Genomic DNA, 17,755 nt, shown 5'->3' with positions numbered 1-17,755 from the left:
CCATCCATCCATCCATCCATCCATCCATCCATCCATCCATCCATCCATCCATCTATCTATCTATCTATCTATCTATCTATCTATCTATCTATCTATCTATCTATCTATCTATCTATCTATCTATCTATCCATACATTACTTTGAGATACAGAGTAACTCAATTGAACACATTTTGTTAATTTAATTTTCACGTAAGGGGTTAAAATTATCCATCGATTTTCTCTACGCAGCTGTTGAGTTCTCAGCTGAATTAGGACGAAAAGGTTGACATTTTATGACCCCACGGTCCACGGTCTCTAATCAATGCTAACGCTAGAGGCCGCTAACGCCCCACCACGTACTTCACGAGTGAGGCCATACCCATTAGGTCGTTGATTATTGGCTGCTGTGTTTTCTGTGGAACGCCTCCCTAAAATTCTTCCCAACTGCTATTGGTTAATTTAAACGTTGCTCTTATGTTTTGTAGCGAGAAAAAAAAAAAAAAAAGTAAGATAGGTTTCACACGCAAAGTGTCAAGGCAGGAAGCAATTATTGCATAAAGGTCCAGCAGCATTGTAAGTTTTCTAATTTGAATATTGTAAAGGAAGTATTGTTGACCTTCGCCAATGCTAATATTTATAATCATAAGTCACGTTAGCAGATTTATCTGCTTCCGATGCAGACAAGAGCTTTGTGAAATCAATGTTTACATTTTTGACCCTGTCGAATGCTAACGTATGCTAACATTAGCGTTACCCTACAATATGAATTTGGACTGTGATGGGCTTTGTCTTTTAAAACGACTGTCGAGAGTTGGTTGCAATGATGACGATTGCCTTTTATGGACAAGATGAATTGCTGACAAATTTCGCACATACATGAATCTGCGTAGCCTACCTGCATTTGTCAAAGAGACGTCACAACAGCAACGTTAGCAATTGTCACCCTGCCTCGTCTATCAAGGCGACAGCGTCATTATTCACATCAAAGCAAAATATTATGTCGTTTTGATGTTGTTGCATGCTAACACTTGCATTATTTGAAGAAAAAAAAAAAGTCCAATAGGAGAACAACCGAGATATAATCTGCCAGAATCAGAGAATCAGCGAGTAAATGTCTAAGTTTGCATACACAGATGGAAAATACAACATGGTCGTATTGGATGTCTCTTCGTGCGCTTGTCATGTTATTTAAAGCAAATGTGATCTCTGCACAGCAACCTTGAAGTATTGTCATTTTGTCATTACTCTGTGGAATTTAAAACTCATCTGAGATATAGTCAGGGAGAAAGTTATGTTGCTTGAGTTTTCCTTCAGTTACGGGGACTGATTATTGCGCTATTAGTTTTAAAAAGAAAGTATTAGATGACTGGAACTTCACTTAATGTTCACAACCCATAATATGATCATTAGCTAATTTGCGTATTATCATTTTGGCAGCGCTATTTTACCATAACAACACAAAAAACGTTTGGGTGTAATAAAATACAGTACTTCAGCTAGAGCAGTCATTATTATGGAATTAATTAATTAAACATTTCCCCTACACAGTGTCCGCCCTGAGACTGGGAGGTTGTGGGTTCAAACCCCGGCCGGGTCATACCGGAGACTATAAAAATGGTACCCATTTCTTCCCTGCCAATGATATATGATGACTTAGACATCTTAGCTAGCAAGCATTGCCTTAAGCACGCAGCTCAAAAGGGGCGTGTTGTATCGACAGTAGGTACCATTACCGTGATTCAAATCAAACTCAAGAAACTAGAAACTTTCCACAAAAAAACCCCTTCTAAACATGAGAAATCTGAAGCTATCAAATTGCTATGCAGATAATGTTTTTCAGCATGGATACGAAAATAAAGTATGGTACTTAAAATTCATGTTCCAAAGAAGTTAGGTTTGTTGTTGTTACACTGCCTGCTTTACACGGGTTCTGCCAAAATGATGCATCAGAACTATGATGGAAGATACAAAGGCAAATTTATCAATTTTTGCCTTTTGGACAGAATTCAGCAAACGTGTCATATTGACGCAACATGATGCTAGCGTCATGGTCTCCTGCAACCAGATAATTGCATGTGTCAATATCACAGATGACATCTGTTATAATATAGAAGACCGTGACAAATGCTTTAGCACAGAAGATTGAGAAGTCTTGAAGGCTAAGTCGGACTCCTACCCGTTTGTTTTTTTAAGCCCTGCCTCTGTTCGAACTTGCATCCAGAAAAACTGCCAAGGTGACTTCACAAAATTATTAAGATGTATTGCTTTTGTTTTTCTGACAGAACTATCAGCCTTGTGATGGACAAAAGAAAGTCCAAGAGATAGATGTCATCATCACTTACAAATTCCAGTGACAGCTTTGTTGCAGAGGACCATTGAGACTTACTGTCTGTCCCCTGCCACTGATTTGAACGCCAATCTTTGAGGCCCATTTTTCTCTTCCGCATCCATCCTCACCTATCCTGCTGTCCCACTCGGGCAGAGTGGAACCCTTTGTGTCCTCTGGCCTCGTGCCCTTCCATCGGTGGCGCGCTCCGGTGGTGTGGTGGTGTACGATGGCGCGGTGGGACGCTGTGGGCTGCCGCGGGAGACTGTGATGTCCGAGCCCAACAGCCCGGGCGAGAGCCGGTGTGGCGCTCCCAGATTCTTCGTGGGCTGCGAAGACGATGAGAGCGAGGTCGTGGAGGATAGCATAAGAACAGACATGGAACTGTATGAGGACGACGAAGACACAGACTCTGTAAGGACTTCCACACAAACTCTTGATTAATGTAGGGCTCTTGATGTATGTTAATTATTTTCTTGAATAAAATCATATTTGATTACATTTATAAATGACGTAACTTTTAATCAGAAGCAAGCGCTTTACTGCCAAGTTAAACCAAATCAATTCTGATTAGGCTTGACTTTTATTTACATCACAATTTAAATGGACTGAACAGATTCCATGTTTTAAAAGCAATATTGTGGACATGCAGTAAATGATGAGACAAGTAGGCAGAGTCGTGTCTCTACTGTCCACAAACAAATGGATATTTTACAGAAGACGTAGTTGTGGATCATCACAATATGTGCTAAACTGTTGTTTGATATAGGGGTATGATAAATTCATAAAAATATTGTAAAAAATCTTCTCTCTCATTCTTGTTCAGCCACTTGAGCAACAGATTGTTGTGGGGATATGCTGCATGATGAAGAAGTCAAAGTCCAAGCCAATGACCCAGATCCTGGAGAGGCTATGCAGGTTTGAGTACATCACTGTTGTCATCTTTCCGGAGGACGTCATCCTCAATGAGCCCGTGGAAAACTGGCCTCTGTGTGACTGCCTCATCTCTTTTCACTCCAAAGGTGCGTCTTCACCAGATACAATAGCACACAGGCCCTTCGAATTATAAAAAAAACAGTTGTATGATGAGACTTATGTGCCTTGAACACAAACTGTTAAATCACAATTAACATTTTGCATATTTATGCAATAATGAATGAAGCCGATTGTTAATTTTTTTTCTGTTTGCAAACCAGGATTTCCGCTGGATAAAGCTGTGAGCTATGCCAAACTTAGAAATCCTCTGCTCATCAACGACCTCAACATGCAGTACTACATACAGGACAGGTACAGCTTTTCAACTCTTTGCCAGTGTTGTTTGAATCATGCTTTACCAAATAAATAGCATTGAGGATGCAATTGAATCTTTTTTTTTGACCTGCTATCACATTTTTGGCAGGAGAGAAGTATATCGCATTCTGCAAGAGGAAGGGATTGATCTGCCACGCTATGCTGTGCTGAATCGTGACCCAGATAAACCAGATGGTTAGTAATGAGCTCACATTGGCATTATGTTTAAAACAGTTAACATTAGGAAAAGTAGAATGTGGAAAGTGAAAAGTAAAGTTAGGGTTAGCAGGGGGGGGCGGGGCATTGATGTTCATGTGTGCTCTCATGTGTATGATGTGGCTCTTTGCGGTAACACAGTAAAAAATGTGGCTCTTAGTCTCTGACTGGTTGGCCACCCCTGGCTTAGATGGTGAGGTTCTTATGAAAAACAAAAAAAAACTAGCTTGCAAACAAAAACATTTGCTGTGATGTCTCCAGAGTGTAACCTGGTGGAAGGAGAGGACCATGTGGAGGTGAATGGAGAAATATTCCAGAAGCCTTTTGTTGAGAAGCCCGTCTGTGCTGAGGACCACAATGTCTACATCTATTACCCTACTTCTGCCGGTGGTGGAAGCCAACGTCTCTTCAGAAAGGTCTGGTCTCCTAACCTTCATGTATCTTAAAGGTGTTGTGCTAACTAGCTATCAATCAATCTATCTATCTAACCGATATGAATTTTTTCAAGGCCAATGCTGATATTTGAAAGAATATTAAAACAATTACTGATTAATCAACGGATTGTAAAAAACACATACGTACTCTATTATCTTATTTTTTTCATCACTTCCAATAGATATATGAATTAAAGATAACATTTGACTGTTTTACAATATGTTGCCCTTCAGTATTTTTTTTTTTAACAACGAAATTTAGGGGCAAAAACTTGCAGAAAGTAGAACTTGATAAAACCATTAAACCTTCGTATTTAATAAAAATAAATCAATTCATTAATGAGTTTAGAAATATTCCTGGTCTTGTACTTGTTGCTGCAAAAAGGAGGTAGGTTATTGTACAGGTGGAACAACTTTAAAACCTTAGCAATGCGATGCAAACAAAAGCAGACAAATGAGTGACAAAGAAAGTTCAATTAAGATTGTAGCCATTGTGAGTAACTTGATTTCACAAGTTTATCTGTAGGAATGCGCTTACAGCCCACTATTGTAAACAGGCCTGGCTTAATTTGTCTTTTTCTTCTTTATATGCATTTTATGGCTGGTGCGACTTATAGTCTGGAAAATGCGGTAGTTGGAAATTTCATTTGTACTTCTGTAACTGTTCCCCAGCTTCTTAATTTCAACAAAAGACCTCTTTTATTTTTTATCTGAATGGCCACATTTTCACAGCCTGGCAGATCTGTAAACTTACCAGCAAGCCCTCTCCAGCCTCACTCTTAGAGTTAACCTTTCAGTGTGATGAGTTGTTTGGACTGGGTCCTTTAGATCTAATTTCATCCATGAGTACGTTACCCTCCAGAAATATCAGCGCTGCTGATATATTAGGAAAACAATTTGTAACACTAGTTCTACCTCCGAGAACATCTCCATTTTTATTTAAGTAACACAGTAATATTCAACTTTTGCTGCCATACAGTACTACTCTGAGAATGCCTGAACTTTTCTGATCCAAGCAGGGTCAGACCTGGTGATTACTTGGATTGTACACCAACTGGGAATAATACCATTTACACAGCTTCTGTTGGTGCAAGCTAACTCAAATTAGTGCTGGCCGTAAGACCTGGGTAAATAGAATAAAAATAGAAGTCAGGATTAGAATAGCATCTGTTGATCGAAAGACAGCCACATGCAATAGGGAAGAAAGGATGGACGAAATAACCCACTGCCATATTGGGGTTCAGGCTTTGCAACCCGAGCTAATCACTTTTTTTTTTAGTCACTGATTCACCACTATAATGCAGCAACCGAAACTTACCATGTATTGTGCCTGCAGTATAAGCTGATAACTTTGGGTTGTTCCATGCCAAATCGCTCAGTGGGTTTGACCAAGCAAATTTGGATTTTCATGAAACTTGGTGTATATGTTGATAGTCATGGCACAACACTAAACCTCAAATTTTAGGCAAGTCAGAGCAGGGCTTTTCAGGTTATCTTTGGGGTGATTTGGCATGGAACAACCCCTTTGCTGCACAGGACTGGCGGATTTAGCGCACTCTAAATTCACAACACAGTACCGTAGAACGCAAACGCATTACTTTTGCCTGCAGATTTTGGGAAAGAAGGGTGATTAGTGTAATGTAATTATTAATTCAAACATTATACGACGCATTCTATTGTGAAAAATATCTTAACTGTATTCTTCTGAGTTTATTGCAGATCAGTGCCTGTAAAACATTCAGTGTTTCGCTCACTATAAATTATGAAGTGCGCATAAATGTTGACATTGTTTAACATCAACTTTTTGACATGTCTAGATTGGGAGCAGAAGCAGTGTGTACTCACCAGAGAGCAATGTGAGGAAGACTGGCTCTTATATCTATGAAGAGTTTATGCCAACAGATGGTACAGATGTCAAGGTAATGTGTTTTTTTTTAAAACATTTTTTTAAATCCGTATAGAAAAGGTCTGGATAAGACAATAGAGATTTAACAGTCAAGGGATTTGTGTGTGCCAATGGGGTTAGCTGTCAATTTCATATACCGTATTTTCCGCCCTAAAAGGCGCACCTAAAAACCTAAACTTTTCTCAAAAGCCGACAGTGCGCCTTATAGTCCAGTGCGCCTTATATATGGCTCAATTGATGAATTTGTTGATCCATACTGTGTACACACAGTGCTCTGCCAAAATGTTTCAATACGTTTTAGTACGACTAGTAAATTACAAGGTCGCATCGCTTCCCAACATTACGGTAACTGTAGTCAGGGGGCGTCACCGAATAGCTGTTGTACCCGCGAGGCTATTTCATTTCAAAATAGGCTGCTCCGTTAATGTTTCGAGTAAATCTACGGATCGATATGGAAGGGAAACATAGGTAAGTAGTACCAATGCGTTAGATCGAACTTTAATCAGTTCCGATCATTTTATAGGAGATCGTTTGAGAAACGCGATTGTTTACACTTTGCTGAGGCTCATGGGAGATTGCGAGCTGAGGCTCGTGGGACTTTGCGGATGGCTAATGCTATAACGATAGCTGCTATACGTACCAGGCTATTTCATGTCAAAATAGGCTGCTCTGTTAATGTTTCGAGTAAATCTACGGATCGCTATGGAAGGGAAACATAGGTAAGTAGTACCAATGCATTAGATCGAACTTTAGTCAGTTCCGATCATTTTATAGGAGATCGTTTGAGAAACGCGATTGTTTACAGAGGGCTCGTTGGTTATTGGCTAGTGGATGCATACCGCAACCCTAGTCAACCTCAGTTTGTTGCAGTATAGCTTCTATTTTATGCGCCTTATAATCCGGTGCGCCTTATATATGGACAAAGTTTTAAAATGGGCCGTTCATTGAAGGTGCGCCTTATAATCCGGTGCGCCTTTTAGGGCGGAAAATACGGTAATTAAGTCTTCAAAATGCATCGGTTATCCTGCATAGAATTTTTTTAATTCATAATAAAAAAAAATAAAGAAAAACAAAGCTAGGACGGTGATCCCTCGCCACTTCGCGCTTCACCTTTCACGAATGCCCTACTTTGCAGGTTTATAATTGACGGGAGTACGGCGTTTAAATACAAGCTGATAGTGCAGGGTGTGCCACTGAGCAATGTGTGTCACTTCGGACAAGCGCACGAACAAAGCAGGACAACCATGTGCAACACATACTGTTTATTTAGGGGAAAAGGCAGGATAGAACACCACCAGAACGGGTGCACGAGACGACTGACGAGCCGGTCAGCAAGCTCGCGTCATGCTTCGTGGTGGCATCACGTTACATAGCGGGTCAGGCAAACAGCAATCGGATGGCAGGCTGTGTGTGACAAAGCAGACGAAACAGCAAGGACTGACTGGCGAACGGTGTCTATATACATGGCCTAATCAGCGGGTAACACGGGACAGGTGGTGGCGATTAGCGCCAATTAGCACGCACAGTTTCGTATTGGCAACGCGCATCCCTGAGGTCTAGCGCGGAGGGCGCGTCAGCCGGCCAGCAGGGCGAAAGCGGAGACGTGACAGAGCTGTGCATGAAGGAAAAATGCACCACTGTGCAGAAACAGTAGGGACCGCGACAAGGGTGGGGTAAGAAAAAAGCAATGCCGTCAAGGGTAGGGACATTGGCAATGAGCCCTGATCGCACGGGGCGTGCCTCTGAGCAATGTGTTTGCCTGAGGACAAGCGCTGGATGTGCAGCCGCGCACGTAGGAAAAAAAGCACTGCTGTCCAGGAGTCGGGACAGCAGCCAGCCACGCGCAAGGGAAGAAGCACCAACAAGGGCACAGGAGGAGTTGGGACACGCAACAATATTATGTGTGTGTTTTTTATTTACTGTAAAGGTACAATACAGTAATCCCTCGTTTTTCGCTGGGGTTCCGAAAAGAACCCGTGATAGGTGAAATCCGTGAAGTCGAAACCTTTATATAACATTGAAACCAAAGGACAAAACTTGTTTTCAGGCCCAAGCGTTTGTTTAACAAAGAGAAGTAAACACTTTCTTCCAGATAACTACAGTAAAATAATAATTTCAATCATCAATACAACGTACGTACTACGTAGTGCGCCTCTGCGGCCTGACTCCGCTCTGTAGTGTCTTTTTCTTCCGAAGCCATAACACAATGCATTATGAGAAAAAATTTGTGAAGCAACGAGGCCGTGAAAGGTGAACCGTGATATAGCGAGGGATTACTGTACATGCGCAGACCAGTGTGGGAATGGTTATTAAGGGAAGGGAAAGGTTTATGTAGCATAAAGGTATTGGGGAGGGTTTAAAAAAAACTTTATTATTGTGTACTGGACCACAATGCAACAGGAGATTCATGCGCAACCATGACTCACTTTGGTTTTGCTATGCATGATGTCCCCCGGTTAGTGTAGTGTGGCAATTCCGAAGATCGACACTTTGCATTGCTTTGCAAGGTAAACCATACTTTTAACTAACTTACAATACACCCTCTAGCGGCCAACAAGAAACACTGTGTTGGAAATTTCAACACAGCGGTGTTTAAATTTCTAGATAACTAACCTTTTCTACTTTGTGGATTTCTGTTTTTCGCGGATGGTTCTGGAACGCATCTCCCGCGAAAAACGAGGGATCACTGTATTATCTTAATCTACCACCAAAGTCAGCAAAATACCAAACATTTGCACATTTTCTTCACTTCACATTAAGTTTCAGAGTTTTTCAGAGAATTGCTTGGGAATTCTAGAAGCCAGTGTATTTTCCATGAGCATCACTAGATTAGTAGTCTGTCTTGTACTCCAGGTCTATACTGTGGGTCCTGACTATGCTCATGCCGAAGCGAGAAAGTCACCTGCGCTGGACGGGAAAGTAGAGCGTGACAGCGAGGGCAAGGAGGTTCGTTACCCTGTCATGCTGTCAGCCATGGAGAAACTGGTCGCCCGGAAAGTCTGTTTAGCCTTCAAGGTAAGCAAAGCCTTTGCTGCTGTTTTCTGTTCAACACTGTTACTATACCTTTAATCATTAAAAATACAAGTGTTTCTCTCTTTCACTATTCATTTGTAGCAAACTGTTTGTGGTTTTGACCTTCTTCGAGCCAATGGGCACTCCTATGTGTGCGACGTCAACGGTTTCAGTTTTGTGAAGAACTCTATGAAATACTACGATGACTGCGCTAAGATCCTAGGGTAACAGTCTGCGTGTTGAATTAATTGTGTGTTTTGTATTCGTATTTGACCAGAACATTTTGTCTTATTGTTTTCCTTTGTTTTTTTGTTTTGTTAAAGGAATATTGTGATGCGTGAGCTAGCGCCACAGTTTCAGATTCCGTGGTCCATTCCTACTGAAGCAGAGGACATTCCAATTGTTCCCACTACTTCAGGGACCATGTGAGTACTAGGAGTACTGTAGTTTTATACATAGTATGCTATTTTAATAGCATAATTTTAGTTTAGCTAATTTTTATTTTGTAGCTGTGTTCAGTGTAATTTCTCAATTTAAAGACACCGCAAAGCTGCTACGGACTGCCCATATTTTGTTATGGGAATCACTGATCGCTGCTGCATTATCGTAATGTTGACGATTACTGATATTCATGATCAGTAGAAGCTAGCAGATGAGTCAAACGTTAGCCCGATTTATTCATATCAGCATGTATCGTGTGGATTTATGTTGGTCTTGCTAGTTGCCACGTAGCTGTAGCTGATGAGACCAGCATGAAAACAAAATCATGGTCATATATTGCGATGATCGTCCCGGTAATGTTCGTGCCAGAATTGAGAAAATATGAAATTTTAGAGCTATTATTCTGGAAGTGAATTTCAATTGGTCGGCAGCTTTGCCATAGGATTTTGCATTTTAACCTGATGAGCAAAGCATCTGTGCTTGAACAGTCATAGGCTCAAAAGCTGCAAGGATATTCTGCACTCTCACACAAGTGATGAGTATATTTAAGTATGTACTTTCTTTACGACTATTCTTTCAGAATTAGTGTCTAAGATGTTATCAAAGCTATATATAACCTGTATGAATAACTGGTGGAAAATGACATCCAACAGATTCCCTGTTAATTCTTATTCGGTGCATTTCTTTTGAGAAAGCAGTATCCAGCAGCATTTTTAAATGATTTGATATTACTAATCTAATAGTCAGTTTATATTTTGACATTCAAGGATGGAATTGCGCTGTGTGATAGCTGTCATCCGACATGGAGACAGAACACCAAAGCAGAAGATGAAGATGGAAGTTCGCAACCCCATGTAAGTTGGTAACCTTTCTACTGCAGAAACGATATTTTACGCCCATTGGATCAAATAAAGTCTGTATTTGTTATTTACATAGGTTTTTTGACCTATTTGAAAAATATGGAGGGTACAAAACTGGGAAATTAAAACTGAAGAAACCCAAGCAACTGCAGGTAATAAGTCGTCTGCAATTGTTGTGTGTTTAACTTGGTGTAAATTGATGCCGCTTGGTTTGTGAACCGCAACAGGAGGTGCTGGACATCACACGGCAGTTGTTAGCAGACCTGGGCCAGCAGAGTGACTGTGAGATAGAAGAGAAGAAGTCCAAACTTGAGCAGCTAAAAACTGTTCTCGAAATGTAAGTGATTGGTCACTTTTCTTCGTTCATTATCATGCATTTTAAAAAAAGGTGTTTTGGGAGCAGACCCCTTTTTTGGAAAAACATTTGGCGGTTTATCCCCACTTATAAAAGTATCTCTCGCTCACGCTCGCTCTCTCTCAATGATTTTATTCCTGTTTTTTCCCCACTTTGATTATTTTTCCTTTTCTGTCATGGTGGGGGTGCCAGTGAAAGCATCAGTGTATTTATTGATGGCTGAAAATGTAGTATATTAACACACTAGTTTTTTATTTTTTTTATTTCATTTTTTATAAATACCGGAAAGTTTAAAAAAAAAAAAAAAAATCTACGTAAGAGGGGAAGCATCCAAGATTTTCGAACAGGGGTGTGTAGACTTTTTATATTCACTGTATTTGCAGGAACAACATTACAAGAAGCATTTGGTAGTCATTTATTTTTATGATTCCTCAATTGTCATATTTTTCTACAATTAAAGGTATGGACACTTCTCTGGGATCAACAGGAAAGTGCAGCTGACTTACTTGCCCTATGGGCAGCCCAAAACCTCGAGTGAAGAAGAAGGCATGTACTAAACAACTGAAAATAAGCATATCTAAGAAACTTAAAAAAGAAAAAAAACATGCTGCAGGGGAAAATAGACGATTTATTTTTTGTTGTTCTTTTGTGACAGACACACGAAAGGAAGGTCCATCACTGCTGCTTGTACTGAAGTGGGGAGGAGAGCTTACACCTGCTGGAAGGGTGCAAGCTGAAGAGCTTGGAAGGGCTTTTCGCTGTATGTACCCTGGAGGACAAGGTAAGATACAAAGCAGTCTATTTCGTGTTTTTAATTGAAAACTGGAAATGCACTCTGGGTAGTTTTTTATTTTTGTTTACTTTTGAACTCAAGTATAGTCGTACTTTCCAAGAAAAAGATATTGCCTTATACCATTGTCAGAAATTGCTTTTCAAAATCACAAATAATAAAAAAATTATATAGAATTTTAGAAATGAATGAATTAACCAACCACCCTTTTAATAATGGAGTCATAGTACCGTAATTTTCGGACTATAAGTCGCACCGGAGTATAAGTCGCACCAGCCATAAAATGCCCAAAAAAGTGAAAAAACCTCATATATATGTATATAAATCGCTCCTGAGTATAAGTCGCCCCCCCACCCAAACTATGAAAAAAAACCGCGACTTATAGTCCGAAAATTACGGTATTAGTATGAGTAACAATAATGTTTTCTTCCCAAAATTGGCATGTGCCTCAAAAATCTATATTGATTGCGCCCTATAATTTATGTATTTATATTAAGCCTTGCCTTAATGCTAAAACTGTTTCGGATCTATTGTTCTTCTAGGAGACTATGCTGGCTTTCCCGGATGTGGGTTGCTGCGGTTGCATAGCACCTACAGACATGACCTTAAGATATATGCATCTGATGAAGGCAGAGTGCAGATGACTGCTGCAGCTTTTGCAAAGGTACCAGAAAATGCCGTAGTTATGCTTTTGCAGTCTTTCTTTTACATTGCTGATTCTTTTGTTCAGACAAGTAACATTTTTAGATGTCTTTCTTTTATTAGGCCAGTTATTGCTGGAGCTAGCACATCATAGATGGGAGCTCCTTCGCATCTGCACCATGTATCTATCATAATCTTATTCCAAATGAAGCAATTGGCCCATTATATTAACAAAATTAAGCCACACTTTAGCTGACATACGCCAAACGCATCAAGTGTGTGCATGCTCCCATAGTCTTTGTTTGGTAATTTGATGGTCAACGGGCGAGTGAATAACCATATGTTTTGTGTGTGTGTGATTGAGCAGGGTTTGCTTGCCTTGGAAGGTGAGCTGACTCCCATTCTGGTGCAGATGGTGAAAAGTGCTAACATGAACGGGCTGTTGGATAGTGACAGCGACTCGCTCAGTGGCTGTCAGCACAGAGTTAAAGCCAGACTCCATGAGATTCTACAAAAGGACAGGGACTTCATTGATGAAGACTATGACAGGGTGAGTTGCCCACCATGACTATTAACGAGTTTGGTGTAATGACTGATGTAATATTGATGTGTGTGTGATTCTGTTTGTGACAGCTGGCCCCAACATGTAGTGCATCATTGGTGAATTCTATGAAAATAGTGCAGAACCCAGTGGCCACATGTGACCAGGTTTACGCCCTCATTCAAAGCCTTACCGCACAGATTCGCAAAAGAATGGAAGATCCCAAGTCAGCAGGTGAGTCGTTCAATTATTCATGAATTAATCTAAAATTTCATCTTTACAAGAAAAAAACATTTTGGCACGTGTATCAGAGATGGAGGATATATGTGCGACAGAGATTGGGGACTCGAGTCATATGACTTCACTCAAGTCAGATTTGAGTTGTCATTTTTTAAATCTTTCAATTGGCTTGCCTCCAACTTAGGCAACAGCAATAATTTTGGAAATTGTGTGCATTAGTAACCAGCATGTCTTCTGTGCTTGCCATCCTCAGACTTACAACTTTACCACAGTGAAACACTAGAGCTGATGTTGCAGCGCTGGTCCAAACTTGAGAGAGACTTCCGCATGAAGAATGGCCGTTATGACATCAGTAAAATACCTGACATTTACGACTGTGTAAAATATGATGTCATTCATAATTCTACTCTGGGTTTGGAAGACACACTGGAGTTGTTCAGACTTTCTCGTGCTTTGGCTGACATTGTCATCCCACAGGTAAATCAGAGTAAACAATCCTGTAATACTAATTGTGTCAAAGAGAAAAATAGAAGTTAATCTTTTTGTTGAAACTATAGAAAGAAAAAGAGAAGAGTTAGAGATTATTATTATTATTATTGTTGTTATTATTTATTTCTTACGCAACACTTTGTTTATTGCTATGCGCTTTATTTATGACTCTCCTCTTTACTTCTTACTCATGTGCAATACGTACAAGTACTCTTGTACTATTTCTGTGTGAGCAACTGCAACCAGAATTTTCTGAGGGAGCAATCCCAAAGGATGAATAAAGTTGAATCTAAGTCTAAGAAGCAGTACGTTAAACTGTAACCAGTCAGATAAGTGAATGTGCACTCAATTAAAAAAAAAAAAAAAAAAAATCCTATTAACAAGTTTTGATTTCTCTAAACACATTTTCCCATTGAGATGAATGTGTATTTTATTTGAATCCTTGGCACTGTTGCCATTCAAATTCAAAACAATCAACTGAAACCTTCAAATCAACCCTAAAATTAACTTTGGACTCTTACCTCTGGTGGATAGCATTCTTCTCTTGACCATTCAAAATAAATGTTGGATAGAGTCAAAATTAACAGCTCAAACCATTTAGTTGCTGCTTTTCAGCTAGCTGAAATTTGGTCTTTTTGAAGATGGGCAGCAGAAAACATAGCCTCCATCCAAAAATAGCTTTGAAGGATTTTTAGTTCATTTATCTATTTTTTTCAGATCAATTTCGGTTACACTACAAACTGCAGAAATTTGAGCCTTTGTACTTCAAGTGCCAGGACATTATTTCATCAGCTCATCCTGACTATATCAATGTTGTTTTGTTGTTGTAGGAATATGGCATAAATAAAGCTGAGAAGCTGGACATTGCATATGCCTACTGCCTTCCACTGGTCAGAAAGATTCAGCTTGACCTTCAGAGGACTCATGAGGATGAGTCTGTCAACAAGCTTCACCCTCTGTGAGTCAAATGATGATGGGCACAAATCTATAAAGGACAGCTGAGAATGTTTTGGATTAACTGGCGGATCTTGTTTCTAGATATTCCCGCGGAGTCATGTCGCCTGGACGACATGTGAGGACACGTCTATATTTCACCAGTGAAAGTCACGTCCACTCTCTGCTGAGTATTTTCCGTTATGGTGGTTTACTTGATGTAAGATGTGAATCTCTTTGATAGTCAACTATGTATATTCAAGCAGGTCACACTAAAACAATTTTTGTCTTTTTTTGTCAAAGGAAGAGAAAGACCAGCAGTGGAATCGTGCTATGGATTACCTTTGTGCCGTTTCTGAACTCAACTACATGACTCAGATTGTCATTATGCTTTATGAGGACAACAATAAGGTGACATTTTGTAGTTATTATCATTCATTATCGTTAACCAAGATCAACAGCAGCAAAAATGTAAATTAATAAGAGCGCAATATATACAGTAATCCCTCGTTTATCGCGGATAATTGGTTCCAAAAACCACCTGCGATAAGTGAAATCCGCGAAGTACGGTCACCAACAAGAAGTACTGGGCAGGCTAACGAGTTAGCGGCAAGATGCTAATTCGCGATCGTCGGGATCGCTGTACTTGTAAGAAAAAGTTTGCAAACCCTTTGGAATTACCAGGGTTTCAACATTAATTGGTCGTAAAGTGTGATTTGATCTTCAAGTGATAACTTCAGACAAATGGGTTAGTGTCTGTATAAACGCAATGCTGTGTTCTTATCGCTCTGTCATTATGAAAATGTGGCACGATTATCAAAGTCTGCTCAAACATTTGCATGCATACCAGGAAAATAATAAATCTAGAATGGCATCAGTCTCTATTGGTGGCATGTAAAGCACAACCATTATTCTGACAGAAGGGGGGGTCGGAGTGGGAATAAATTCTTAACACACTTTTTCTACACTGGTATAATTCTAGGGAACATTTATTATAAGATTTTGAATTTAGTTACGATAGATGAATTGCCAAATGTAATATACAATCATATAGGTCAATATTTAACTGTTGAAATTTTAAAATGGTATGATACAGCTCCTTTTAATCTGTGCATAATGGTAGTATTATATAATGTACCTGTAATGGCAGTATTATATATTGTACTTTATTCTTTAAAGGATCTCGCCTCAGAGGAACGCTTCCATGTGGAGCTTCACTTTAGTCCAGGGGTTAAAGGTGTTGAGGAAGAAGCGAATGCACCCACTGGCTTTGGCTTTAGGCCAGCTTCGGCAGAGGTAGCACGACAGGTACAGTGCAATCATTCCTTGCAACTACAGTAGATGGTGGTCATTTGCAGATAATGTCGTGCTCACTTTTTGTTTCTCATTCAGAATGGACAAAACCAGACAGACCCAGGAAGTTTGGAGGACCTCTCACGCGATGAGACGGACAGAGCTGTACCGCTGTCTGAGCCTATCACCATACAGAGGAGATCACCACTTATACGAAATCATAAAACTGGATCTATGGAGGTTCGTTGTACACATATTGTGAATTATTGTTAATTGTTAATAATCACACTAGTATCCTCTGAGATTTGCTGGACGAAAAGTTGCCAGAACGGCTATTTTTCACTTCTCAACATACAAATGACAGCACAAATTGTAGTCGTTTATTTTATCTCTGCGATATTGTAAGCAGTGAAATCTGGTGATTGATTAGAATACAATATTGACTCAGTGAGTCAGCGTTTGACCATGCAATTGGACTACACTTTTAGAGAATCACTCGTATGTCTGCCCATCCTGCATTACTTCACATTTTAAATTTTGAAAATTTAGTAAACCTGAAAAGCTGCTCTGGAAGAGGTCAGAACCAATTGTCACTGCACTTCAAGAACCCTTGCTGACACGGGGAAATGTAGCGTTAATAGATTGTCAGTGTTTGGTGACATGACATGGCATGACTTCTTTGAGTGACTGGCTCTTGGTCAGCCCCTCGGATCGTATTTGTCCTATTTGACTCTTGGCCAGGCCGCGGAACAGTTTGAAATCCAATGACTACTGGCTGAGAGCTTTGCGGTTCTCTGCGATGCTTGCTTTATAAATCTTTGACATAATGAATGTATTCACCTGAGACCAAAATGTCATTAATTGCACTAAATGTGTTTCTTGGGGTGACAAATTCATCACCACCAAAAACAGAAATATTACAGTTCAGTCTTCCCTTGCTATATCGCGGTTCACCTTTTGCGGACTTGCTTTTTCTCAAAAATTTGGGTGGTAAACATGTGTATGTGTATCATGCCCTTATTTATTTCACAGGGTAGGAATGGTAAATGTCAATGGTGTGCACTTATATGTTGCCTTTATCAACACCATCAAAGTCTCTCATTCAACCATACACACAGCCATTCCGTTTGTGTTCTCTTGAAGCATGCCCCCATTTTGCGGAATTCCTTAAAGTGGTTGTACTACCAATATTGTGAAGTGTATTATTTATTTATTTATTTTTATTCATTTGGTCAATATAAAATAAATGAACAGAACATTACCATTCATTTCATGTAATTTTAAAGAAAAATAGAATCTGAATATATACAGTATATCAATTTGGATATATAACATTTTGACACACTTCTATCCCAAAATGTGTTTGTAGGCCTCCTCTGCTCAAATTTATAGCCACCATTGGTGACAGGAATATTTCATTGAATGTCTTGAAAATGAATTTCCCGCCAGGTCCTGTCAGAGACGTCATCATCCAAAGTAGGAAGTTATCGTCTCTTCTCGTTTTGCTCTCGTCAGTCGCCTGAGATTAAACAAAGTGGGTTAGGTAAGTATCACGTTGCTTTTAAGATGCATGTGGATAGATGATGCAGGAGAGGAATCAGTTTTGTTTTGTTTTTTTTGTCATTTATTTGGAAATCTTTGCTCAGGATACTACACCAATTGTTCTGAATCAACATTTACATTGTTACACTACACTAAATAACAATATGCGTAGAGCAGTTATGAGCCTCCTGTCAGGTAAAAGAAATTGGTGTGGCCAATTCATTTACACTGAGGGAAATATGAGAATAATGATCAAACTTTAACAATATATAAACTCATTTTACTGGTTCTTTTATCACAAACAAAATATTTAGGTTTCATTACCTGACATGTTTCGGCTATCACTTCCGCCTTCATCAGAGTGTTAGCTGAAACATGTCAGGTAATGAAACCTAAATATTTTGTTTGTAATAAAAGAACCAGTCAAATAATTGACAATTGAAAACAAGATGAACATAGTACAA

The 17,755-nt window shown here is 39.6% G+C and overlaps 1 protein-coding gene across 14 annotated transcripts in view; it reads left to right on the top strand.

Moving 5' to 3' along the window:
• Positions 1–479: 479 nt before the first annotated feature.
• Positions 480–17,755, top strand: part of ppip5k1a (diphosphoinositol pentakisphosphate kinase 1a) — a 33,564-nt gene continuing 16,288 nt past the window's right edge. For 6 of the 14 annotated variants that reach the window (XM_037247619.1, XM_037247617.1, XM_037247614.1 and 3 more), the window contains exons 1-25: positions 480–554; positions 2,264–2,748; positions 3,134–3,329; positions 3,504–3,594; positions 3,707–3,792; positions 4,075–4,229; positions 6,065–6,166; positions 9,007–9,168; positions 9,268–9,389; positions 9,489–9,590; positions 10,374–10,460; positions 10,543–10,618; positions 10,694–10,803; positions 11,282–11,367; positions 11,477–11,602; positions 12,154–12,275; positions 12,621–12,803; positions 12,887–13,028; positions 13,288–13,511; positions 14,354–14,481; positions 14,562–14,676; positions 14,760–14,867; positions 15,636–15,764; positions 15,849–15,989; positions 17,199–17,292. In XM_037247619.1, coding sequence (XP_037103514.1) covers positions 2,578–2,748; positions 3,134–3,329; positions 3,504–3,594; positions 3,707–3,792; positions 4,075–4,229; positions 6,065–6,166; positions 9,007–9,168; positions 9,268–9,389; positions 9,489–9,590; positions 10,374–10,460; positions 10,543–10,618; positions 10,694–10,803; positions 11,282–11,367; positions 11,477–11,602; positions 12,154–12,275; positions 12,621–12,803; positions 12,887–13,028; positions 13,288–13,511; positions 14,354–14,481; positions 14,562–14,676; positions 14,760–14,867; positions 15,636–15,764; positions 15,849–15,989; positions 17,199–17,292 — 3,058 coding nt within the window. In that variant the 5' untranslated portion in view covers positions 480–554; positions 2,264–2,577. The remainder of the gene's footprint in view (positions 555–2,263; positions 2,749–3,133; positions 3,330–3,503; positions 3,595–3,706; positions 3,793–4,074; positions 4,230–6,064; positions 6,167–9,006; positions 9,169–9,267; positions 9,390–9,488; positions 9,591–10,373; positions 10,461–10,542; positions 10,619–10,693; positions 10,804–11,281; positions 11,368–11,476; positions 11,603–12,153; positions 12,276–12,620; positions 12,804–12,886; positions 13,029–13,287; positions 13,512–14,353; positions 14,482–14,561; positions 14,677–14,759; positions 14,868–15,635; positions 15,765–15,848; positions 15,990–17,198; positions 17,293–17,755) is intronic. The other 8 variants (XM_037247621.1, XM_037247618.1, XM_037247616.1 and 5 more) reach the window with 3 other exon arrangements.

Source organism: Syngnathus acus, chromosome 3 (genome assembly GCF_901709675.1).
Source record: "Syngnathus acus chromosome 3, fSynAcu1.2, whole genome shotgun sequence".
Classification (NCBI taxonomy): Eukaryota; Metazoa; Chordata; class Actinopteri; order Syngnathiformes; family Syngnathidae; genus Syngnathus; species Syngnathus acus.
Note: the sequence above shows the minus strand (reverse complement) of the source record. Positions and strands in the feature narration are given on the sequence as shown.